The following is a 26,913-nucleotide window of genomic DNA, read 5'->3' as shown; positions in this document are numbered from 1 at the left end:
GGAACAGAACATTCCTTCAATCTAGACCACGATGAACCTAGGTGAAGGGAAGGTGGAACTGAGAATCCTATATCCCCCTTGGCATATTCAGGACCTCTTTGAAAAAGAGCTACAAAATTAGCCAAGAAAATTCAACTTGTTCTAAATCACTGGAGGTATCTTTATTCCCTCTAATGTGTGATATACCTCAATACCAACCTCCTTTCTTATTTTCCTACTCCTCTATCACTCTAGCTTCCTCCACCAGTTATCTTCATTACTTCTATCTTCCATTCGATAGAAAGAGCCACAAGATGCACATGTGATTATGACATTCATTCATCCAACATTTCTAAATGTCTGAGGGCAGAGGAACAACCCACTTAAGAGCCTTGGTTGCTGCTATGTACTCAAAGATTCAAATCCCTCAATTCTTAAATTAGCAAGTATAAAAGTACCCTGGGGTGGATGAATTGTCAAATTAGTGATACAGGTGATTTGTGAGGGTTTAGAGAGCTGGAAGAAAAGTTACATATGCTGGAGTATATGGAGGAAGCCTTCAAATAAACAACTAAACACATATTTACTCATAACACTATGTGCCAAGTGTATAAATTCTGTGAGGTTAAGTTTTATTGTTTCCTTTCAAAGATAAAAAAGAGTCAGTAAGAAGACAAGAGTTTTGCTTTAGATAGTTGAGTAACAGAGCCCAGATTTAGAATTAGGCTTTAAAGTCTAGCACTCTTCCCATCATGCTAGCCTGCTTCTTGGAAGTGGCAAGGTACTGACTGGATCTCGAAGGACAGGTCAGAGTAAGGTATTGAGAAAAGTGTCAAAGTGGGAGAAGGATGACTCAGGCATGGTGACCCAATAGGGAATCCTGCTAGGATATGTCACCACCATAGTTTTTCTTTCACATTTTTCTCTCTAGTAAGATATTAGCGAAGAGATGATTGGGAGAGAAAAGATTTCACTTGATAATTCTGTCCCCAGGCACCAATTTTGGAGAAGCATGGCAGGGAGGAATTATTCTCAAAGGGTAGGAACCCTTAGATACCAACATCGTGACTTTCTGTCTTCAGTAGTTAGAATGCCCAGTTCACTAGAATCTTGTAAAAAATTCATCAGTTTCTCATTGCACTTCGCTCTGGTCTTCTTCAGACTAAAGGAAACATTATAGAATAAGGGAGAACTGATGTTACAACCCAACTGCTCTGTTTTTTTCTGGTTTTTTCTTTGGAGTAGTCTCTTGACTTCCTATGTTAAATGATCAGTTTACACTGGCAACAGTTGGTTAGTTAGTCCAATTGAACTATATAACTTTCATTCACCATGTATCAAGTTTTAGACGTGATCACAACAATAGATCTTTCTGGATCGAACTGTATAGATTGTGCTATATGTTACCACACTTTTGTTTATACATTTGATTTTACTGACTACATAAAAAACTCAGCTTAGTATAAAGGCTGCTTATTCCATATCTTGCTTTCTCAGCAATCAAGTTGATTTTAGGGGGCTGGGGGGCCAGGGATGAAGGCTTTCAGAAACAGTTCGAGAGCCGAATATAACATGTCCAAAGAGGTGGAGTGTGGTCTCTCTCTCTCTCTCTCTTGAAAACTATACAATGTCAGAGGAAGAATGCTTGAATGACATGAGAAGTTTTAATTCCTAAGGAACTGCTGAAAGAGAGAGAAACTATTGGGGAATCCTGGTTGTTAAAAGAGGATGCTAGAGTTGGCCTCAAAAACTTTAGCAGTGATGACTTTAGAAAACCAGCAAAATGTCATTAGTAAAACAGTCTGCTTGGATAATATAATAGCCAGTAAGGATAATTCAACACTACAGTATTCTGAAGTATGTATTTGAAGAATTTTATAACCTTTGGGGGGAGGGTTTGTTTGTTTGTCTGTTTAAGTAATCTGAATAGTTTGCCTTACTCTGATGAAAAGTGTCTATGGAAGCCTTACCAGAATACAAGATTCTCTCTGAAAGGGAATACTTAATAAGAAAATAATTTTTTAGCGAGGCAACAAGTTCTCAATTTGTTATACATTGCAATATATAGTAATTTCCAATGACCTACTTTAGTGGAAGTGAGTATGGAAGTTTTAAGATTTTTCCCTAGGCTGCTTCTGCCTTTTATGACCCTACCATTCTCTTGTTTCTGCTGTTAAGACTCCATTAATGCACCCTAAAAATACTTTCAAGTGCCAAAAGGAAAGATAAGAAAGAAATTGAGAGAATAGCATCACTGACTGCAAGGGATGAGAGGAATACATGAAACAGACAAGTCAGTCACTCTGAGTACAGGAGAAAGCAGTGGGCTGGAGGAGGCAAAGCATTGCTTTGCTAAGCCATAGCTTGGCAACAGTTTTCATTAGGCAAAGGATACCCAGAAAATGGAGACAGTTGATCAAAAATAATGTAATGTCTCTTACTGGATTAAAATTTCCAAAAAAAAAATTTTTTTTTAAAAGTAATATGGTATATGTTTTAAAATGCAAATAAGATTCCATCTTAAAATTAATGTTAAGACTTGTAAATTGACTTGCTAAGTAGTAATATTTAAGTAAATCTACTTATATTAATAATTAGCATGGTTAATAAATAAGAGAGATGACTAACACTTGGGGAGAAATGGAGCATGTTCATATGCCTAGAAAGGGCTTTTTTTATCTGCAATAGTCTTCAAACTTCAGTGTGGGTACAAGTTGCTAGGATGCTTGTCAAAATAAGGTTTCTCAATTTTGGCACTTTTGAAATTTCAGACGGGATCACTTTTTGTTGTAGGAGACTGTCCTGTGCAGTCCAGCCCACTAGGCCCTGTAGTACCCCTCCCCCAGTCGTGTTTCCAGGTATTGCCAAATGTCCCTTAGGCACAATCACTCCCCTCCTTTGAAAATCACTAGTCTAGGGTAAAGCTCAGATCTGCATTTCTAGTAAGAATACCCAGGTGATTCTAACAAATATGGTCAGTGGACCACATTTGAGAAACACTCAACTGAATTGTTAGGAGTTGAACTGTGTTCCCCCAAAATTTGTATGTTAAAGTCCTAACCCCCCAGTACCTCAAAATCTAACCTTATTTGGGAACACAGTAGTTGTGGATTTAGTAAGAATGAGGTCATACTGGAGTAGGATGGGCCCCTAATCCAGTATGACTGGTGTCCACCTAAAAAGGGAAAATTGGGACAACAGTCACACAGGGAGAATACAATGTAAAGACTGGAGTGATGCTGCCCCAAGGCAAGGAACTACCTGACTGACTGTGGGAGAGAGGTCTGCAACAGCTCCTTCCCTAGAGCCTTCGAGTGAGCATGGCCCTGCCAACACCTAGATCTCAGACGTCTGGCCCCTAGAACTGTGAGACAGTAATTTATGTTCTTTAAGTCACTCAGTCTGTGGTACATTGTTACAGTAGCCCTAGCAAACTGCTACATCAAGAATAAACAAAAGAACAAACAAGCCAGAGTTCAGGATGGGAACATATGAAGGAGGACCGGGAAGAAAAATGAAAAGATGGCAGATTGGCACCAATTTCTAATTGATTTTTCTCAGAGCCTGACACAAAATAGATACTCAAGAAATTGATATTTTTTTCATTAAGCACTCTCCAAATACATCTTGTCTAATTTAAGTCCAGTAGTCCCCCCTCTTATCCTCGGGGGGGGGGGGAATAAGTTCCAAGACCCCCAGTAGATGCCTGAAACCTTAGATAGTACTGAACCCTACATACATTATGTTTTTTCCTATACACATGTACCTGTGATATAGTTTAATTTATAAATTAGGCACAATAAGAGATTAACAACAATAAAACAGAACAATTATAATAATATACTGTGATAAAAATTGAGTGTGGTCTCTCTCTCTCAGAACATCTTATTGTACTGTACCCTTCTTGTGATGTGTAAGATGATAAAATGCCTATGTGATGAAATGAAGTGAGGTAAATGACATAGGTATTGGGACATAAATGGAAAATTCCAGAAATAAGTAATTCATAAGTTTTAAATTTTCATCCAGTTCTGAGTAGCACAGTCACATTCCATCCCTGCCCAATTGCCCTTCGTCAGCAGCTGTCTCAGATTGCCTGTTACAGTGTGGCAGTGCTTATGTTCAAGCAACCCTTATTTTATTTAGTAATCCCCAAAGTGTAAGAGCAGTGAGGTAATATTTCAGACCTTGGTTGACCAAGGTAACTGAAACCTCAGGAAGTGAAACCTTGGGTAAGGGGGGACTACTGTATCATTATAAGAGCAAAATCTTATAATTTGTTACTTTAAAAGGTTGAAATTACCCATAATGTTCCATTTTCAAGCTTTAGCTGGTATTATTAATATATAATTGGATAGACTGAGTTGCCTGGAAGACAAATGGAATGCATAAATTATGCCATTATTCAGAGAAGGTAATATATAAATGTGAAATTCCATATAAAGCAAAAATGCATTGACTGTGATCACACTGTAGCTTTAAGAAAAGTGTTGACTGTTTCAGGTCACAAAGGCACTATTTAGAGTACAGCAAGTGAGACTATGTGTCCAGCAGGCCACACAGTCACGTGCCTACCCGAAGTGGGCAATTCATACACGCTCACTGGAAGGATTAAAAGAACTTAAAAGGTATGCACCCTCACAGTTCCATTTGTAATAAAAGTGAACACTTGTCAATTATTATCAGCAAGACAAAAACAAGAGCTCAGTGGCAAGCAGTAGTCTTTTTCTCCTTGAGAAAGATAGAAAAATCATACTACTGGGCATCTTAGTTCCTGTTTCCTCCTCCAATTGAAGGAGGAAAAAAAAAAACCCACAAGTCTCCTTGTCTCAAGATTATAGAACAAAAGTTGCAAAGCTTCTATTGTAAATGAAGGCCTCCTTCCCCCAATTTATTTTCTCTGCTCCGGTAAGGATAAACTAGGTAACGACAAAGAATGGTACGGAAGCAACGTCTGCAAATTGAGCTGAGTGACCAAACACAAACAAGGTTAGGCCTAGACCGCTTAAGTGCCCTCCACAAACCAGGATAAGCTAACAGAACATTAACTTAGGAGCCTTCGCCAAGCTCTACTTTGGATATAATTTTACCTCACTAAATCCCCTCACCTTCAATCAAGGAAATTTTCCCGCGTGCCCTTCAGAGTCACATGAAGTTGCTGCCAGATCCCAGCTAAAATTATGTTTCACTGTTAACAGATTTGACTCCTGGGGGAGGAGGCGGTGGAGGTGGATAATTAGGGTTGCCACCTGTTCTAAAAGGCCCCAGGAGGTTAGGATAGGTACTACGGATTCTCAAGGCCATTTTCTTTTTCCAAAAGAGGGCAAGCCCAGCAAAGAACTGACTCAGTGTCCCTGAGAGGAAGAGCTGCAACCAGACAAAATAGAAACCCAGGGGATGAAAAGTAGAAATGGGTTTTTACGGCTGCACTGTTAGTATCATGCCTTCTCCGACTTCTCCAATTGTTTCTTCCCCAAGTTACCGAATCTTCTCACCCAAACCAGGCCACATGAGGGGTTAGCTGCCCAACCCCTTCTCTCTGAGTGCCTCTCTCCGTCCTTACAATCCCCACGTCTCCTTGCACGCTCCCATCCCCCACCCCACAGGGAAGGGCCCGTGACTCCGAGGTCCCCTGCGGGCAACTCCAGTCTAGGGCTGTCGCCCAGAACAAAGTCTGACGTCGAGAAACCTAATCTCCCACGTCTGATCTTCGTAGCTATTGTGCCTCTAGGGTAAGGCAGAACAGGTGAGGGCGGCCGGAGGGAACCAGTTCCGCGACAGTCGGAGAGGGCGAAGTGAGGGTACCGGGCGAGGGAGGGAGGGAGCCGCGCGCGGTAAGTGAAACGGGCGCCACCGAAGCGCCGCACCCCTCCCCGGATCACCTTGCGCTGACCTAGTAGAACCGCGATGGAAGAAGCTGGGGCCTGCGCCGACGGGCGGGGCGGCCGGGGGGCGGGGCCTCCGGCGGAGGCGGGGCCTCGAGCCGGATTTTTCTGGCGCTCGCCTGTGATTCGCCGAGGGATTCGAGCCGGAAGCGGGCTGGGAGGTGTTGGCGGCAGCGGCGGCGCACGTGGTGACGTGCGAGGGGGTGCGGCGCGAGCGGTCGGCGGCGGCGGCAGTGTCTCCCGGTAGCGCGTGGAGGTCGGGCGCTCGGAGCCGGCGGGCGCAGTTTCTCCGCCTGCTGCTTCGAGTTCCCGCGAGTTCTCGGCGGCGCCCCCCACCCCCCGCAGCCTCCACGGCCTGGCCGCCCGTCCTCCCGCTCGCCCGCTTCCCCCCTCTGTCGCCTCGAGGCGCTTTCCGTTGGGCCGCTCCCGCCCGCTTCCTCCTGCTCCCCATCGAAGCTCCAGAGATGAATTTTTCCGTCTCTTCAGCGATGAACCAGGTAATACGCGCCGGTCCTACCGACGGCGGATGAGGGACAGGGTGGGAGGCGCGGAGCGGTGCCCTGGTCTCCCGGGAGGACGCCCGGCTCTCTGGGACGAGGAGCTGGCGCCGCGCGGGCCGGCGCTCCGGCCGCTGCCATGGTTGCCGGGTCGCGTTGGCGGCCGGGGGCGGGTGCCGGCCTCCTCGGAGAGCGCGGGGGCTCGGGTCCCTTTTCTTCCCCGGGGCGGGGGAGGCAGGGCGGGAGGAACGCGAGGTTTTTGCTCCGGGGGGTCCTTGGGGGCCTGGGTCAGGGCGCCACCGGGCGGGGACGACCCGCCAGAAGGAGGGCGCGCGGGTGTGCGTTCTCGCTGTCGCGAACGGACGCCCCGCCTTGGGTTTGCCTGGCCCCTGGTTCTCCTCCGTGAGACCCCCGGGGCCTCGGCGCCTGTGGGCGGGCAGCCAGCCCCGGGCCTGGAGCGGGGTGGCACCGCGTCCCCGATCGCCGTGGGCCGCGGGGTCCTTTGTTCCCGCTCCACGTTGCCCGCTTTTCTTGCCAAGCGCGGGGAGAAGGGGGCGGGAGGCGGGAGGGAGCGGCTGCCCTGACGTGTCGGCGCTGAGTGACTGCGGGGCCGGCCAATCCCGGGCGGGGAGTGCGGGCGCAGGGCGCGGGGGGGAGGCCTGCGGCTGCAGCGCGGGCCACCCTGGGCGCTCTTTTTTACGAAAGAAGTAGGTGGCGGGGTTTGCTCTTTTGCCGTACTTCCCCGCTTTTTGCTAAGGGACTCTGGTCTTGACGACAGGAAGGTACCAGTATCAGATTAGGGTTGAAGGCAGGGGAACTTGAACCACTATTCAGAACTACGTTTACTTTCCCCCCAATACGTAGTAGACAAATCTGCTGGTTTGAGACAGCTGACATTTCAAACAAGGAGAAATCAGATCGCCTACAGGGCGCATTTTTGTTTCCTGGTGTCTGATGGCGAGTTAGAACATCAAGCTGTTCTTTGAGTTCTTACGTGTTGTGATCGCCTGTCTAGTAATAAATGACAACTCCGGAAGCCTGGTACTATTAACAGCTGAACAAGTACAGCATAGACTAGACTACCATCATGCCATATTTTCTTTTAATAATTCTTACACCAGCAGTGGGTTTAGGAATAACAAATACTGATGAATAGTTTTAGGCTGAATCCTGCTGAAATGTGTCTTAAAGATGCTGAAGGAGCAGTTGTATTTGTAAGTCTGGACATGAGGTAAACTGACTTTAGAATTGGATTGAGACTAGTATCATTTAATACCAGCTGGCAGGCTACTTGTCAAAATTTGGTAGGTGAGGTAAACAGGACTTGAACCACTAACCAGAGAAAGACCCGGGATGGTTTTCCTCTATTTTCCTAATAGATGAAACCTCTAATTAATTAATAGATACTGATTTCTGTAGCTGTTGTCTTAATTTATAATTCTTTATTTCTAGCTTTTCCCTCCATGACAAAGCATTTCAAATTTTAGTCTTAGTTTTAAATTAGTGTCTTTTGGCTACTTGCTTTTGGAAGATGGGGTTTGGTTTTTCTTGCCTGAAGGATATGTTAGATGGCAATTGAGTGTGGTTTTGCAAATAAGTTTTTTAATTTAAGTCTTCACTATTAGGGAAATACCTTTTTTTTTTTTTTTTTGAGATGGTCTCGCTCCGTTGCCTGGACTAAAGTGCAGTGGTGTCACCATAGCTCACTACAACCTCAAACTCCTGGACTCAATCCTTTTGCCTCAGCCTACGGAGTAGCTGGGACTAGAAGTGCACACCACACCCAGCTAACTTTTTACTTTTGTAGAGACAAGGGTCTCACAGTTGCCCAGGCTGGTCTTGAACTACTGACCTTAAGTAATCTTCCCGCCCCAGCCTCCAAAAGTGCTGGGATTACAGGTGTGAGCCACCATGCCCGGCCCTATTAGGCTCTATCTTAATCATTGATAATAAGGTGAAGTATCCTAAAAAGTAACTTCATCAACTTTTTAGCAGTATGATTGTATAGTTAAATCCTGCAAGTAGGAATTCTTAAAGGTTAGGGTCCTTCCACCATGTGCTCTGCTAGAGTGTAAATTGAGGTATTATGAATAAGGAAGTGATTTCTGGGTTTTTGTTAGAACCACAAAAAAAAATACATACTTATCTTGTAAACTGAACTTAACACCTTGGTAAATGTTTCTGAACCTGTACCTAGATCAATATTCTTGCACTTTTAATATCAACCTGAATGCCTAACAGGTACCTCAGCATTAGACCACCCCAAACCAAACTCTTCCTTTCCTTCCTTCCTTCCTTTCTCCATGCAGCAAACTAAAAACGACTCTGTGTTATCCTTCTTGGAATTCTTAATTATGATATGTATTTGAATAATGATGCCACATCCAAGCTAGAATATCTTAAGTCTCCACTGCCTTAGTTAAGGACTAAGCATGGGTGTACAGAATCTTTACTTAACTGCACTATTTCGTGTTATCCATCCCCCACGTCTGTTTCAGTGCCCTATGCTTCCTTACTTAAATCCTTCATCTGTTCTCCATTCTCAGCACTATTTAAACCTTGGAATTAGTCTCTCTTACTTCCTCTCCCACCGTTTACCATATGCATCCTGCAACTTTACAAAGCTACAATCTATTGAAATGAAAATAGCTGCAGTTTCTAGAATATATTTGCTGTCATAACCTTTTTTCCCTTTTGTTCAGGCTGTTTTTACTGGTTTATCTGTCTTTCTGTCCAGCCTGTGAAGTGGTTAAGGATAGGGAATTGAGTTAACTCCATTGTGTTACAAGCATTCCATTTCACTTTGTGCCTGACATATGTTTGGTGCCACAAATATTTGTTTTGTAGTGAAAGAATTACAAAACTCTGACGTTAAAAGCAAGGAGCAAATGAGTGAGTTTGGTGAGTTTTGATATAGATGGATAGTGATAGTGGTTTTTAGAGGGTTCACTGGGAAGCTGAAACTTCTGGTTTTAAAAAGGTCTGTTGATTTACTTTGTATTATAAAGTCTCTCCTTTTAAAATGGAGTTGATTGCTACTTCGTGGGAATTGACTGCCCTCAAAAGATTGCCTTTACACTTAAGTATTTATAATTTGCCTTGAAGTTTTAAGGATGCTTTGAAAATTTGATTATAGTGTTTTATCTTGCTCTTAAGGAAAGCTAGAGAATTTTGGGAGAGGCCATATTATGCCTACCTTTTTTATAACTCTTTGATAAGACCTGTTGAATTGTATTTCACTTAAGCTAATCTTCCTGGGCTGTGGTAATTTGTGAATTGCTGGGTGTTAATCAGTTTAATTACTCATTTATGAATCTTCTATATTCTTTTTTCTTGTACTGACCGTACAAGGGAACTGAAATATATTGTATTTATCAGAGTATATTGTATTTGATCCCAGTTTTAATCTTAAAAGTGGATTAATTGGAAGTATATTTTAAATACCAAACAAAATTCTAAGTTTTACACTCTTATGTGACTCTGCGATGTTTGGGCTTTTTGGTTTGGATTTTGGAAGAAAAACATTCTTCCCATTTTTTTATTCCACTAGTTATTGTGCTTGAATTTCATAGACCACATAAGATCTTCCATGAATTTCAGGGGTAGTTTTAAAATACTTGGTTTGCTCAAGCTTACTTTAATGAAAGTGACTGTGAACTTGCAAAAACATGTTTTTACAGGTAGAAGTTGATCTGACCTCCACCAAACTTGGGGGGAGGTTGGGAGGAAGGACATAGTTTATGAGAGCAATAATTGAATAAAGTAAGTTGTGTTAACTTAAATGCCATCTGGACTTGGGCTAGCTTTTAAAAATCAAGCAGGGTTGTACTGATCAGTAGATATTAAAGAGTTGAGTTTCATATTAAGACCTTGATGAACTAAAACTCAAGTACTAAATGTAGTAGGACTCATTCTATGCCAAGTTGCTCCAAAAATTCTCCAGTGTGTTCTCCCAAAGGACATGGAAGAAGTTTGTTTTGTTTTGTTTTGTTTTTAAGGGACAGTCATGCTCAGCCCAGGCTGGAGTGCAGTGGCTCCATCATAGCTCACTGCAGGTTCAAATGCCTGAGCTCAAGCCATCCTCCTGCCTCAGCCTCCTGAGTGAGTAGCTGGAACTACAGGCTTGTGGCTGGCTAATTTTTTGGCTTCTTTAGGATAGTGTGTTATCTCTGTGTATAAATAATTACATGTATTTGGGAGAACATTTGTTTTCTAATTTCTTAAGAAAAGCTGAATTAACCAACCTAGATAAAACTGTAGAGCCAAGGAACTCAGTATTATATAACAGTTTGATATAGTTTTGATGTGGAGGTAAGCCTTCACAACAATCCCAAGCTGAGTTGGAATACTTGGGTTTCCTTGAAATGAAACCTAAGTTACGGAGACATATAAGATGTCAATATGCTGAACTTAACACAGTTGGTCTGTTGCATTAGTACTGGACCAGCTTGCAGTGGAGCCTGTGTGGTAAGTGATTATTTACTTTGACATAATTGTTGGATTTAGAATTGTGGGTTTGATTGATGCATGAGGCAAATCCAAGTCATTTTAAGATATTCCTAATAATTGATATATTTGCACATATTTCAAATAATTTCTTACTTAGTTCTGGTTTCCAGAATTAACAATGGTGTAAGACCAGTTCAGGTGATTAAAAAATAAGTGCCATCTGAATTTGACACTAGTAATGGATGACATGTGAAAATGAAGGGGGAAAGAATAAGTAGGAGTACTGATTACCTTGAAGATTAGGTTTGAACCAGAAATTCCATTGGTAGTTATTACTTTGTATGAGAAAAATGATCATGCAAAGCACAGGCATCAGTATATTCCCTTTTGTTTATTTAGTTTGTTTCAACAAATTACTCATCTTTATGTTCAAGTTCCTAGGCTAGTCGTGGTAGGGGGGAGATGGGTTTGGATACAAAAAATGAACAAAACAGAGGCTTTGCCTTCATGGGGTCTGGAATCAAGGAAGATAAACAGGTATATAGAAGCATTAGCTCAGAACAGACCAGCTGGAAGATCATACATACCTTACAGGGAGGATTCTGGGTGCGGAGGATGAGGAGAATCTGCTTCCCAACTGGGAGGATTTTGCAAGAGGTTTTATGACTGTAAGATTGCATCTGGCAGAGGTTGGGTTAAGGGCATTCAAGGTAGAGATAACAATTTGAACAAAGTTACAGAGGCTGGGACGTGCTGAGCACATTTTGAGGACCAATATCTCTGGTTTGTAACATTATGTACCAGTTTGGGAATAATGCCCATAGGTTGCTTGCTGGCTCCTAAAAACAGATCACATGTTTATGTATTAGTTGGAATCGAATAGTAAATAATATTGAGTTAACCAGTGTTTACATTTGTTCTGTGATCCTTGTGCTTTTATACCCCACTTAGACAGTAAGTCATTAGCTCCTGCCCTCTGGGTAAGGTTTGCCTATTAGTTTGTTTTTTAAGATCACCTAGGTAGTCAAGTTAAGTTAAAAATATTTATGTATAATTGCATCTGTGTTCTTTTTTTTATGTAGTGTGAATATTTTTGCCATTTACCTCAAAATCAAAGATCAGGACTTGTTTTGCATGATCTACTCTACCTACGTCAATAACAATAATAGTCTTTGATCATTGTAAATATCTAACTTAAATTTGTCATTGTTACAGATTATGATGTACCATTATCACAGAAGAAATTTGTGTCTATAGCTTTTAAGGACTTGATTACATCATTTTCAAGCCTGATAGTTTTGGAGTCACAATTAGAGCTTAAGACACGTCTGCCTTTACTCCAACCACCTGTCTTCAGACCTTGACAACGTGCTGCGTTTTAACACTCCTTTGTCTTTGGATTAAGAGTTCTCAGAAATATATTTGTCACCAATATAGTAGGTAAGTGAATATTCAGTGCCCAGGCCAGTATTAAGGTACATTGTTTTTCTGAAGACTGTACAGAGTATATTAATAGTCTTTCATAATTTTTAAAAAGGCAAAGAAGCCAATAATAATTTGAATATGAATGTGGAAAAATGTTTTCATAATTTACCTTTCTATAGTTTGACTTTAAATAAATCAGTTACTTCAAAATGAAATATATTACTGCTTTTTAGTGATGTATTTTGTGTAGTTATTAGTCAATTCTTTAGAAGTAAAAGTGAATGCAGAAACTTTTAAAGAAGTTACTATTATGTAATCTTAAGTGATTGAAAATATATGAAACTTACAAAAGGAACAGACTGTAAGTTTGTCTTTTTAAATTTCTCTATATATTTCAAAACATTTATAAAAATCATGTGGCAGATACAGTGAGGAGACATTAGATTTTTAAGTGTGTGTTTTAGGCCAAGGAAGAATCAGGCAATTTTCCACATCTAAATCTTGATAATATATAATTTTGAAGAATAGAGTCAAATAGTGGGGGCCCTTTAAGGAAACTGAACAAGGGTAGGATTGGAATAAATACAGTTTTCTCATGTGTGAGTAAAGGAAACAGAAGCCCAAATCCAAGGAAACCTGTAAGTGATGGCTACTTCACATCCTTTCAGGCTTTTGGGTTGTTCATTATATGGGTTTGGGTAGGACAGAGTTTCATTTGCTTCCCTTCAGAATGAATGTGCTAATAGGCATGGAAACGTGGCCAAAATTGTTGAGGTAGTATATGAATCCTTAAAAGGACTTAAGACCAAAATATGGGGGTACAAAGACTTGGACATTCAACACCAATGTTGTTTTAGCTAGGTTTTAGTGTGATAACAGCTTTTATTTTTTATTTTTTTATTTTTATTTTGGTAAAGACAGGGTCTTGCTGTGTTGCCCAGATTGGTCTCAAACCTCTAGCCTCAAGGATAAAATTTTTATGTTATTTATAGGTTGGAATTTGAGAATAAAGATATTGTATCACTCTTTGTATTTTAAAAACCACCATTTGCAAGTAAAATAACTCCGCTCTTTTTCTGCTGTTTTAGCCACATTTATAAGGAAAAATGATTCCTAACGGATATTTGATGTTTGAAGATGAAAATTTTATTGAGTCTTCTGTTGCCAAATTAAATGCCTTGAGGAAAAGTGGCCAGTTCTGTGATGTTCGACTTCAGGTATTTAAAACTTAATTGGAAACTTATAGAATTGATCTTTGGTTACTAAAAGCCATAAGTTCTTAGATTTGCTTGTTTTCTTTTTCATAGGCAGTTAGTGAAATGACTTTTTAAAAAGAATACTTTACCTAGAAATGTAAGATAAAGGAGTCTGATATCGCAGTTAGCTAGAGAAATGCATAATCCACGGTACTTCTCATTTTAATTCTTTATAATTTCAGGTCTGTGGCCATGAGATGTTAGCACACAGAGCGGTATTGGCTTGCTGCAGTCCCTATTTATTTGAAATATTTAATAGTGATAGTGATCCTCATGGAGTTTCTCATGTTAAATTTGATGATCTCAATCCAGAAGCTGTTGAAGTCTTGTTGAATTATGCCTACACTGCACAGTAAGTACTTTGAAGTAAACCATATAATTAGGGAACATCAGAAAATTCCAAGTCTCTCTAAATATATTTATATTGAGTATCTGTGTTTTAAGCTTTGGTATCATAAATAATAAAGAAATTTTTTTAATAGGTTGAAAGCTGATAAGGAGTTAGTAAAAGATGTTTATTCTGCAGCAAAGAAGCTGAAGATGGACCGAGTAAAGCAGGTAGAGTATTAGAAGTAATATTCAAGGATTTATTAATATTTATATGATCAGAATGCAGAATTTGTCACAAAACATTTTGTTAATCTCAAGAACTTGAAAATGCCCCTTTTTTTTTCCCTCAGAGAATTGAGTATGTTATTTTAACTCTTTGTCTGTAATAAGGTAGCAAGATCACACTACCTCCCAGATAATTTGAGCTAAAGTCTCACTCTTTCAACAGTCTTCTCTGGACGGGTGGCTGTGTCAAGTCTCTGATAGCATGAATTAAAATATTCATCTGTTCTGTGAAGAGGGACTTCAGTGAAAAAAACAAACAGAACAAATTTTTTTTTTAATTCCTGTTTTTATCTAGAGTAATAACAAGGCCAGGCGTGGTGGCTCACGCCTGTAATCCTAGCACTCTGGGAGGCCGAGGCGGGAGGATCGCTTGAGCTCAGGAGTTCGAGACCAGCCTGAGCAAGAGTGAGACCCCTTCTCTACTAAAAATAGAAAGAAATGATCTGACCAACTAAAAATATACATAGAAAAAATTACCCGGGCATGGTGGCACATGCCTGTAGTCCCAGCTACTCGGGAGGCTGAGGCAGTAGGATCCGTTGAGCCCAGGAGTTTGAGGTTGCTGTGAGCTAGACTGACACAACGGCACTCACTCTAGCCCGGGCAACAGAGTGAGACTCTGTCTCAAAAAAAAAAAAAAAAAAAAGAGTAAATAACATAATTTATATCCTCAATTCTCTGGTCTCTTACATTTCTTGGCTTCCTCTTTAAAGTATTCCTTCCAGAATTTAATGCCGGTGATAAGTACTTAATAATTCATAGGAAAAAGGACATTTAATCCTTGAATGTTGCGGGGGGGATTGGTCAGTAAATTGTAGGCCATGGGCCAGCTGCTTGTTTTTGTAAAGTTTTATTGGAACACAGCCATGTGTATTCATTTACATATGGTCTGGCTACTTTCCAGCTATGGTGACAGAATTGAGTGGTTGTGACAGACAATATGTCCCACAAGCCTAAAATCTGGCCCTTAAAAAAAAAGTTTGGTTTACTGGCCCTTCCTCTAATGCCACTCCTCTGCTTAAAAATCATTTTTTGATTTATAGCACATATGCCTGTGTTTAGCATTCCAGGTTCTCCTTAATGTAGTTTCATTTTCAAAATTTTTTCCCAGTTGTCTTGTCTTTTCTCCAACCAAAGTAAATCGTTTGCAGCATCTTCCCTACTTCCTATCTGCATTCCACATCAACATCACCTCTCCTGTAGAGCCCTGTCCAGATTCTGCCTTTCCTGAAGCCTTACTGAATTATTCTAATAGTTGAAAATCCTTATCTGAACCTACATAGCATTTCAGTTTGTTGCATCTCTCCTTAAACAACTTACACATCTGTGCAGCATTCTTTGATATTTCAGTTGTATGTTTGTCCCACTATTAAATTTGTTGTATTAAGACAATGGTTTTTGATTCATCTTTATGTCTTCACATGGTGCTTACACGTTGAACATTAAATATTTATTGATTAAAATAGATGTAATTGTTGGCACACATATATTTCTTTCCCAAGGTTTGTGGCGATTATTTACTATCTAGAATGGATGTTACCAGCTGCATCTCTTACCGAAATTTTGCAAGTTGTATGGGAGACTCCCGTTTGTTGAATAAGGTTGATGCTTATATTCAGGAGCATTTGTTACAAATTTCAGAAGAGGAGGAGTTTCTTAAGCTTCCAAGGCTAAAGGTAAGGAGGAAAATCAATGGGCGGATTAATACTATCTAGTTTAAATCTTTGTCTGTGTTTCAAGCAAGTGAGTAATGGTTATAAAAACAATACATTGAAATTCTATTGTTGTTTTTAGTACATAATGAGTTTTTGCCTACCAGTTTGTTTACTTTCTTTGTTTTTGGTTACTGATTTCCTTGCAAATTAAATGTATGGAATACAATTGGGCATCTATGATGACTTTATTGTGAAATTGAGAATTAAAAACTCAACACTGATGTGTGTGTCATTGTTTTTTCTCAACTCAGTTGGAGGTAATGCTTGAAGATAATGTTTGCTTACCCAGCAATGGCAAATTGTATACAAAGGTAATCAACTGGGTGCAGCGTAGCATCTGGGAGAATGGAGACAGTCTGGAAGAGCTGATGGAAGAGGTTAGTTTTAGAGTAAATGGGATTCAACAATTCTTAAAAATTACTTTGCTATAACATAAAGGATTCCCTTTCACTTTTATTTTATAACCATGACCCTAAAGAATTTAAATTTTGCTATAGGTACCCCTAAGCTGAGAAACAGGGGGGGTGTCCAGGTGAGCTGAATGAACTGTTCAGTTTGGTCTTCTGCTTTTCTTTTTTTATTTCTTTGCTTATTATGTGCTGTTAACTTTCTTTAAAGTAGCATGTAATTTGCTGTAGAAATGGGAGGTGGTACTGAGATTTTCTGTAGATTCTTAATTTTTCTTCACAGGTTTTTGCTTTAAATTTAACAAGTAGGTAAAAGCTTCTAATGGTTGTTCCTCCCCATTGATTTATCTCCCCATAGGTTTATTAACAAAACTAGGATACCCAAGACTGAAGAAACAAGAAGAAACTTCAAGTGTATTGACACGTAAAGAAGCAGCAGTCCTGCCCCAGTTCTCCTAAGAAAAATCCGCTGTGGGCAGAGAACGATGATGATTTAATGGTGTTTACTCCTTTACAGGATTCTCATCTTTAAAGCTTTGTGTTTTTCAATGGTGTTGTTCATACATACAGTCACTCACTTAACTTGGGCTATTTTTTAAAATACATAAGAAAAACAAAATTAATGGAGAAATGGTGGAAATTAAAAATATGCATGTGGAGCAGTAGCATAAACCTTGAGTTTATCACTCCACTTAAGCCTTTCGGAGTCCCTAAAGGCTCACCAAATCTGTTAGGCCTGGAAAAACACCCTCATCCTTATGTTCTAAAAGGGCTAACAGATGATCTTTAAATTCTATATGATTTCCCACTTGAAAATCAGATGCATTAGCTATGTATTTGCATCTGTCAAGGGAGATAATCTCTACAGCTTACTTGAATTTTTGCATTTGTTTTTTCCTTATGTTTTTCTTGACATTGCCTACAGGAGGGAAATGTTTATGCAAATGAGACCATTTATCTTCAGAGGTGTAAACTATATTCAGCATTTTATTGTAAACATGTATATTCTTTAAGAGTCTATATATTGTACTACTAGTGCCTTTTTTCTTAGTGCTGTATAATAGAAGCTATGAAAAAAGTGAAGATTTCTTTCAAGCCAATCAAGCCAAGGACTCTTCGGCCAGTAGTGGAAGATTTTGTATTTGATTTTGGCTTTTGGATTTTGGTTTTTAAATTTTTACTACCATGACATGTATTTTTCTTTACTTCGGGATCCTGCCAGAGTAACATGTCAAGAAGCTCAAGAAGCACACTGGAGGTTACCTTGAGGCGTTTGTGTAATCTGCATACTAGTGGAGTAGCCATGGTGACCGTAGCCACATGGGTGTTCTGTTGCTGTTTTGCAGGTTCAAACCTTGTACTACTCAGCTGATCACAAGCTGCTTGATGGGAACCTACTAGATGGACAGGCTGAGGTGTTTGGCAGTGATGATGACCACATTCAGTTTGTGCAGGTACACATTGCACAGTCTGAGGTAACCTCAGGTTAAAATTTGACAAGAGAATTTTATAGCATACTTAAATTTTCCTTTAGTAAAGGAAAGTAGACCAATTTCATTGGTATAAACTGGACAAAAACATTTTTGGGAGAAAACAACCATATCTTAGGGTTGCTAGCATTTTTGCCCTGTGCAAAGAAGTTAACAAATTAGGAAACCCTATATAAATTTTTTTCTAATTAAATAGGATAAGATTTATAAGTAGTAAGGGGATTTATAAGTAGTAAGAAAAGGGGCCAAGAAGATGAAACAATGGAGAAACTATGTTATTATAGTAAGATTGTGAAAAATAGTTGTTTGTAGCAGGCATGACTAATAGACCCAATTTTCTAAAAAGGTGCAACGGAACTTAAATTGTTGATAGCTATAAAAGAAATTTTGGATATTTCTTTAATTAGTGAGCTCTTTTATTTCAAATTAGAAATGGTATCATTAAGATGGACTATATACGGTTTAGTAAATTTTAAAGTGGTTCATTATATGTTACACCCTGATCTAGAAATTTCTTGAACGAAATGAATTAAAATACATGAGTTCCATTGCACTGATTGAGTTACTTTGCCTTCTGTAAAATACAATTTTACTTTTTCCCTACCTTTAGTAGGTAAATATACATATTCAAACACATTACCAACAATTAATAGAGAACAAACATATCAGGTATAAACTTTTTTAGTTTATGGACAAATACAGAAAAGTACATAAGTCATAAGTCCATGTAGTGAACCCACCAGCATAAACACTCCCCAAGTCAAGAAGAAAAAATTTCTAGCATCCTGGCAGCCTTCCTGTTGCCCTTTCCTAGTCACTGCCCTACACTGCCCCAAAGAAACCATTATCCAACCTTCTGACACAGTCAAATTTATATAAATGGTCAGACAGTGTGTATTCTTTTTATTTGACCTTTAGCTCAGTACTGTATTAGTGAGGGATCAGTTACAAAGTAGTCAGAGTCAACCAGATTAAGGGGTGTTTTCCTTTAAAAATTAGAAGGTAAATGGTAGACTCAGTAGCAGCCTACATGGTTATGTTATCAGGGCAGAGATTGAGTGCCCAATTAAGTTGCAGGCCATAATGTTCAGTGTAGGGTCACAAAAATGTGTGACAGACAGCTTCTGCTTGTAGGACCTTATAAGAAATAATACAGACTTTTAGAGGTATCTACAAAAGGCCTAAAAAGGAGGGCATAGTGGAGACGAGGGAAACCAGGGATGTTTCACAGAGGAGGAAACTTTTGAGCAGTCATACAATTTAGAGGAGTTTGTATAGCAGATGGAGATACATTAGATAGCAAAGAATGTGCGTACAAGGATGGTACTCTTGGAATTGCAGGTCATAAGACTAAGAAATTAGGTAAATAAATGCTACCTGAATGGGGCTCATACCTTGTCCTACAGACAGTGGGAAGCCTACATTGCAGTTTTAGGTAAGAGTAGGGTGAGATGACGAACAGATACATTTTACAACTTGAGTAATAATGAAAAACTGGGAAACAGTCTAATTATTAGAGCTCTAACTATAACAGTCTCTGGGTTGGGGGATGCCAACTGATTTGTGGTTTTTTAGTTTCCAAAATTATTGTCTTGGACCTTTTCTATTTTTATAATCAGACATAGAAGGTAGATTGAAGTTTCTGAGACTAATTTGTAGACAATTGCAAGCAGTCATTCAGGTTTTTTTAAAAATGATGAGGGTTTAATCTAAGGGCATAAGGAGAAAGGATGGATTCTTTATAAATAGACATTTATATTTACAATGCAACTTAGGAGGCCTTAGTGACTGTTGAGGAAGAATTTGAGAATGACTGGGATTCTGACACGTGTGACTCATTAGAATGTGGTGCCATGGACAGATCATGAGGTGAATAGGGATGAGGGGACACACGTTAGGCTTCAGGAACAGGAAAGGAGTTTGAAGAGAAGCCATTAGAAAAGTTGGAGGACGAATAGAATCTAACCGTGTTGTAAAAGCTACCTCAGGTAGGAGAAAGTTTGAAGGAGTAAACTGTTAAATCCTTCTCTGGGAGGTTTAGGGATATCCCCTTTACGTTTCTGTGTTAGGCTTGTTGCCTTCCTTATTACAGTGCCGTTCTCTTCCACATTCATTTTTCTCTCAGTTTTCATTTGTGCATTACAATAGTTTTTCTTCCTGTAATACATCCTCAGTGTAAGCACCATCCATTTGTGACACTTGGGACCCCTTCTTCCCACAGAGTGGGCTGGGGTTTTGTGTACCTTGTAATTCCTAATAGCAGATAAAGTCAGATATCTCTAACCTTATCTTTTATTCCTAGTATTTTGTACTATGACAGATTGTGTCATAGTATAAGAGTACAGTTTATTCAGAATTCTTGATCTTTTAACACAATGTTTTATACATATTCATGGAGTACAAGTGCTATTTTGCTACACTGGTGCCTTGCCGTATAGTGAAGTTAGTGCCTCTGGTGCGTCCGTCACTGGAGCAACACACATTGTACCCACCAAGCCACCTCCCATCATCTGCTTCCCCCACCCCCAGCCCTTCCACGTCTTTGTCCATCATCCCACACTCTGCTTCCATATGGACACATTGTTTAGCTCCCGCTTATAAGTGAGAACATGTGGTATTTGTCTTTCTGTGTCTGAATTTTTTCACTTTGATAATGGCCTCCAGTTCCATCCATGTTGCTGTGAAAGACATGATTTCATTCTTTTTGTGGTTGAATAGTATTCCGTTGTATACATACACACCACATTTTCTCATCCTCTGTTGATGAACGCTTAGGTTGATTCCACATCTTTGCTATTGTGTATAGTACTGCGATAAACATATGAATTCGGGTATCTTTTTTATATATTGATTTCTTTTCCTTTGGGTACATACCCAGTAGTGGGATTGCTAGATCACATGGTAGTTCTATTTTCAGTTCTTTGAGAAATGGCCATGTTTTCCATAGAGGTTGCACTAATTTCCACTAACAGTATATAAACAGTTCCCTTTTCTCTGCATCCTTGCCAACATCTGTGATTTTCTGTCTTTTTAAGAATCTTTATTTTAGCTGTATTGCCTCTGCCTGTGCATATCTCCTGAGTTTCAATATTTTTATCTATTAAAATTGGTAGATAATATCACCCTCTCTGGATTAAAAGAGATGATGTGAATAAAGTGCCTAATACCTAAGTACATAATAAATATCTAAATGGAATTTAATGATAACCATTGCCATAATACATTCCCTGCTTTTTCTCAGAATAGCCTATATATGTTGTAACCACACTTGCTGAATGGCCCAGCCAGAGTTGGGGGACCTGTGGCCTCAAGGCCAAGTGTGGCCCCTTGACCAAATCCAGACTTCCTTTATTGAAAGGATTTGTTCTGGAAAATTTGGATTCAGTCAAAAGGCCTAACTTTTTTTTATAGCTTCAAGTAGCTACCACAGTCTTTTTCTCTTTTACTTGTTACATGGCTTTTTGCTTCCACAAACAACAGAAATTTTCACTAGAAATCTTACCTATCCATGTGGTCTGGCCCTCTAGACCAGAATAAGTGGATGAACATACTTGGCCAGGTACTGAAGGTGGTACCTGTTCACTTGGCAGTTCTCAGAGTAGTTTTGACTTTAGTTCTGTATCTCCCTTGGAAGTGGAAGAGTAACATAATTGGAAGGAAGCCATCAAAGAAAACTCATACATGTATGAGAACACATGTGTATATAGTTCTCTTACAGTTGTTTGGAAATTGAGGTTGCTCATTTCTCTCTTTTAGTGTTCCTATATATTCTACTTCTGTGAATATTTGGTTCTTTTAGTAATGTTTCATTTCTGATTACGATTTTTTATTGTATTTTGACATAGTTTGGTCTAGAAAACCACTCTATACTACCTGTAAGGTAACCCTAGCAAAATATCCTTTAAGTGTTTCTTGTAATCGCTACTTTTTTCTGTAAAGTACTGTCAGAGCGACTGGATGACCCTGCTCACTTTTTGCTGGCATTGTATGAAGGATACCTATACATATGATGTAGTTAGGTTTGACAATTTCATGGAGACAGTGAGTTAAATGTATTCTCTGTTAATTCACGCCATTTTAAATTTATAACATCTTTTCAAAGATTCTATACTTAATAGAAGAATCTGTGAGCTTATACGGATTATAGGCTATTTTTTCCTTTCTCTATTGAGGTATCATTCTGATACTTGATTTGCAACATGATTTTTGAATTGTTTAAATTGAACTTTTTCTGACCAGGCTTACTGTATGGGTGTAGTTGTTTCATTATTAAGTGGAGATGGAAGTATGCCAGTAAGTGTATCAACCAGAAAGTGTTGGTTTGTGTTAAACGTGGCGTGCCATACACGTCACACATAGGTGAAGGATGCTCAGTGTTTTTGCACTGAGTATTGAAAAAGATACTCAGTGCTGTGGAATAGCTCAGGAACAAAAAGGTACATCAGGTATGGTCTTTGGCTAGGTTTCTGTAGCTACCTTTTGATTTTGCAGAAAAAGCCACCACGTGAGAATGGCCATAAGCAGATAAGTAGCAGTTCTACTGGATGTCTCTCTTCTCCAAATGCTACAGTACAAAGTCTTAAGCATGAGTGGAAAATCATTGCTTCGGAAAAGACTTCAAGTAAGTATATGACACTTGCCAGATTGTCTTCAGCTTATCTGTTTTATTTTTAAGAAGAAGTGTTGTCAATTTAATACTTTTAAATTGACTATTTGTGGAAAAAACTCAGAAGCAATTAAACTTGGAAAACAATAGCAGATTGTTCCAGTCTGGCATTTGGAGACTGTGGAGTCCAATTCAGGATCATACAGCAACCAAAAGTGGTAATAATTTCATCTTACCATCTTAAACATGGAGCTCTTGTGCTTACAGATAACACTTACTTGTGCCTGGCTGTGCTGGATGGTGTATTCTCTGTAATTTTCCTTCATGGGCGAAACAGTCCACAGAGCTCACCAACAAGTACTCCAAAACTAAGTAAGAGTTTAAGCTTTGAGATGCAACCAGATGAGCTAATCGAAAAGCCCATGTCACCTATGCAGTACGCACGATCTGGTCTGGGAACAGCAGAGATGAATGGCAAACTCATAGCCGCAGGTAAGAACAGAAGGATGAGTGCTTTATCAGAAACATCCAGCTGGCTAAACTTGTAAATGGGTATTTGTTTACACTTGCTGGTGACATGCAAACTTTGGAAGAGAGGGTTTAATGTGCTTTCTTCCATGGCATTCCGAGAAGACAGGGAAATAACAAGTAAATACTACTGAATGAATACACCTAATCTTCAGTTCATTGTTTCTACTTTAAAAAAAAAAAAAACGGTAAAGTGGGTAAATTTTTCTCCTAATTTTCAAGCCAAGACTAAGCAATTTATTCACACTGATGTATTTTTCAGCTATAATGGTCACTTAGTTGAAAACATCAACTAATGGGTCCTTTAAAACTTTTAATACTTTTTGCTCCAGTTTCATATTTTAAACATAAATCTTTGTGGTTCTTTTACCAGGTGGCTATAACAGAGAGGAATGTCTTCGAACAGTTGAATGCTATGATCCACATACAGATCATTGGTCCTTTATTGCTCCTATGCGAACACCAAGAGCCCGATTTCAAATGGCCGTACTCATGGTAAGCGCATTATATTGCAGAAGTAACCCATATTTAGCTTCTTTCTCATAACTTCAGAATGGCAGAAACTCTCATCTCTCACTTTGGCATAGGGCCAGCTCTATGTGGTAGGTGGATCGAATGGACATTCAGATGACCTGAGTTGTGGAGAGATGTATGATCCAAACGTAGATGACTGGATTCCTGTTCCAGAACTGAGAACTAACCGTTGTAATGCAGGTAATAAACTTTTTTTCTGACATAGCCAATATTTTAATATGATATATAAATTATCAATATATAACTGTATTTTATATTTACATAGGAGTGTGTGCTCTGAATGGAAAATTATACATCGTTGGTGGCTCTGATCCATATGGCCAAAAAGGACTGAAAAATTGTGATGTATTTGATCCTGTAACAAAGTCATGGACAAGCTGTGCTCCTCTTAACATTCGTAAGTTGATTTTTTTTCCTTAAAGTTGGGTTTTTTAAAGAAGACCTGTGAATCAACCGTGTATGAAATACACACTTAAAGTTTTGGGAGATGTGGCAATAATCCTGGTTTGACTCGATTTTCCTTTTTCTTTTTCTAGGTAGACACCAGTCTGCAGTCTGTGAGCTTGGTGGTTATTTGTACATAATTGGAGGTGCAGAGTCTTGGAATTGTCTAAACACAGTAGAACGTTACAATCCTGAAAATAACACCTGGACTCTGATTGCACCCATGAATGTGGCTAGGCGAGGAGCTGGAGTGGCCGTTCTTGATGGTAAGTGTTGGGATTTGGCGAGATGAATAAATAGTGGCAAGAGTTTGTTCTCAAATCTCAGTGATAGCTACCCACCTGTATCATTAAGAATTCAGAAACAGCCATTTCTTCCAGTGCGATGGGGATTGGTGGTTTGTCATTTAGAAATGTCTTTTCTAATCAGAGATTCATAATCCTTGATACATAACTTTTTTGCCCCATTTTCTAATACCATCACATTGATGTATAATACTTAAATACATTAGTTTATCAATCTTTTGATGGGTGATGGGTCATTTTCTTCCATAAACCATACCCATAATGCATCATCTTAGATTTTAGTTTCCCATTCTTTAGAGCAATAAATAATTTGATTTGCAAAACAAAGTAAATGCTAATCCCGTCTTTTTCAACTGTCTGTTCCATACCTAATTGGAAATAAAACCTTTAGACTATAGCTCAATTGGTGAAAGCTTTAAGTGTAGACACAGTAGCAAGTAGCCCACTGGCCTGGAGCCTTCAGCTTTTTGTGAACCTTGTTCAGTGTGTTTTACAGATACATGGATGCAAGTTGGTTAAGTGATGGTCAGATGAGAAATTAATGAACTTGAGAATCAGTAATAAAATATTTTCTAAGCTTCAGAGTTATTTCATGCTAACCTTTTATCCATTTGAAGATAATTTAACTATTTACTGTTCTGCATGTGTTTCCAGAAGAAATTTCTATACCAAAATCATTTTATACAATTGGGAAGCTCTTGAGGTTTTTTTTTTTAGTTATCTGAAATCTGCTTTCTGATAACTTTTTTTGAGTGTTAGTTCCGTGCGCTGGGCCAATACAGAAAGTCCAGTGCACAGAGCTATTTTGGTTTGCCATTTAGGAGCTGCATCTCTGTGAGTTGTCCAACTTCTTTGTGCCTTTCTTCGTCCATGAAATGATAATAAGCGTAATTACCACATAGAATTATTGTGAGGATTATACTTTATTTAGATGCTGCGACTGGTTCTTTTCCCTCCTCCTTTTAAGTTGCCTAAGTGCCATGTGGGAATGAGTTTTTATTGAATGGATTCACTTTGTGTCCCCAACTCCTAGGGGGTACTTGCCATATTGGTAGGCATTTAACAAATACTTAATGACAGAATGAACAGGCATTTCTACTTAGAAACCACTGATTTTTAAGCAAAAGACAGATTTAGGGGGTTTCTTTCCCTTATTGTACGTTAATCTCTATAGATTTAACTCTGTCTCATTTCTCTTATAGGAAAACTGTTTGTAGGTGGTGGCTTTGATGGTTCTCATGCCATCAGTTGTGTGGAGATGTATGATCCAAACAGAAATGAATGGAAGATGATGGGAAACATGACTTCACCAAGGAGCAATGCTGGGATTACAACTGTAGGGAATACCATTTATGCAGTGGGAGGATTTGATGGCAATGAATTTCTGAATACGGTGGAAGTCTATAACCTGGAGTCAAATGAATGGAGCCCCTATACAAAGATTTTCCAGTTTTAACAAATTTAAGACCCTCTCAAACTAACAGGCTTAGTGATGTAATTGTGTTTAGTAGAGGTACACTTGTGAATAAGGAGGGTGGGTGGGTATAGATGTTGCTAACAGCAACACAAAGCTTTTGCATATTGCATATTATTAAACATGCTGTATATACTTCTTGTGTTTATCTGGAAAGGAATGCAAAGATGAAGGTCTGTTTGTGTATTTTTAAGATTTCTTTGGTTATTTTACTTTCTGGAAGTTGGTATTACAAAAGAATAAACCAAGAATTGATTGGGCACATCATTTCAAGAAATCCCCTCTCCTCCACATTTGTTTTGCCAATTTGCACATTAAATGACTTCCCTCAAATATGTATTAAGGGGAAAGGGGTAGGGTTTAAACATATAGGCAGTTGGGTTTTAAGAGCCCCTTTTCAGTAACTGGAACACTCTATAACAAACGATACTTATTTAAATAGATGACAATTAACTATTTTTGTTTTTATTAAAAGAAGGCCAACATGTCTACCAATATTTAATCATTTATGATTGCCTTTTTATAACTTTTTATATTCTCAGCAGAGTGCTTTACCTGTTGAAGTCAAATGTGGCAGACTGAAGTACAGTGGCAGCCATAAAGTTTGCAGAGTGTGGGGTGTTTATTTAAAACCCAGAATGCAAACATGCAAACTTTAAGATTCTGCTGCAGCTATGATTTTCTTTTTGGGGGGGGGGGGGAGAATGCATTACATTTGAATGGGGTTGCTGAACAATAACATAGCTGTGATTTTTGGTATTTGACACACTGGTTTTAAATATTTTGGCTTGTTGAAGGTATATTTCTTCATATAGCAAGACATTTAATGTATAGCAGTAATGAACAGTGAAGTATTTTATCTTCTAAATAATTCCTGTTTTTATTTATCATTAACAAAACAATCCTAAATGGCAACCCTCAGTTGTGAAAAAAAATATTACTTTGTATTATAGGGTTTGAGAATGCAGCCGTTATCAGAACTATATTTTTGTTCAGCTTTTCTATTCACATAGATAAATACTGGTTGGGAAAACTTGGTGTCTAATGTGTAGTGCTGCACACCTAACTTATGGTGCCAAATAAGCACGTCCTAATGCTTGCTGCTGATGCAAACATATTAAAGGTACTTTGCAGGAAATCCTTGTACCATGGGATTAATGTCCAAATGCTGTTTGTGCACTCATTCATTGATGATGATAAAAGTTTTGGGGGAAAAAAATTTTTTTTTTCCAGTAACGAGGTTAAGGTATTTGTGGAAAATATTTCACCTGGCATGTTACATCTGAAGGCAGGAATGATGTACG

General features: G+C 39.1%; 1 protein-coding gene and 1 long non-coding RNA gene across 2 annotated transcripts in view; one reads left to right on the top strand and one right to left on the bottom strand.

The window, feature by feature from the left end:
• LOC123626887 overlaps positions 1 to 5,952 on the bottom strand; it is a 44,121-nt gene extending 38,169 nt beyond the window's left edge. Inside the window, exon 1 of the long non-coding RNA XR_006731049.1 lies at positions 5,873 to 5,952. This is a non-coding gene — a long non-coding RNA (uncharacterized LOC123626887). The remainder of the gene's footprint in view (positions 1 to 5,872) is intronic.
• A 51-nt stretch (positions 5,953 to 6,003) lies between these two features.
• Positions 6,004 to 25,876, top strand: LOC123627021 (influenza virus NS1A binding protein). Its single transcript, XM_045536355.1, has 15 exons — positions 6,004 to 6,361; positions 12,026 to 12,250; positions 13,324 to 13,452; positions 13,674 to 13,843; positions 13,974 to 14,049; positions 15,609 to 15,782; positions 16,073 to 16,198; positions 17,575 to 17,682; positions 22,210 to 22,339; positions 22,592 to 22,816; positions 23,226 to 23,347; positions 23,440 to 23,566; positions 23,652 to 23,783; positions 23,923 to 24,096; positions 25,338 to 25,876. The coding sequence occupies exons 3-15, from the start codon at positions 13,342 to 13,344 to the stop codon at positions 25,589 to 25,591; spliced, it is 1,929 nt and encodes a 642-aa protein (XP_045392311.1). The 5' UTR covers positions 6,004 to 6,361; positions 12,026 to 12,250; positions 13,324 to 13,341; the 3' UTR covers positions 25,592 to 25,876.
• Positions 25,877 to 26,913: the final 1,037 nt, after the last annotated feature.

Source organism: Lemur catta, chromosome 23, assembly GCF_020740605.2.
Source record: "Lemur catta isolate mLemCat1 chromosome 23, mLemCat1.pri, whole genome shotgun sequence".
Lineage (NCBI taxonomy): Eukaryota > Metazoa > Chordata > Mammalia > Primates > Lemuridae > Lemur > Lemur catta.
Note: the sequence above shows the minus strand (reverse complement) of the source record. Positions and strands in the feature narration are given on the sequence as shown.

What these genes read in the sequence shown, in the direction of transcription:
- LOC123627021 (XM_045536355.1), top strand. Translation starts at nt 13,342, where the DNA reads ATGATTCCTAACGGATATTTGATGTTTGAAGATGAAAATTTTATTGAG. An exon ending in AATTATGCCTACACTGCACA is followed by an intron (nt 13,844 to 13,973) that starts GTAAGTACTTTG and finishes TTTTTTTAATAG; the next exon opens with GTTGAAAGCTGATAAGGAGT. An exon ending in TGGAGTGGCCGTTCTTGATG is followed by an intron (nt 24,097 to 25,337) that starts GTAAGTGTTGGG and finishes TTTCTCTTATAG; the next exon opens with GAAAACTGTTTGTAGGTGGT.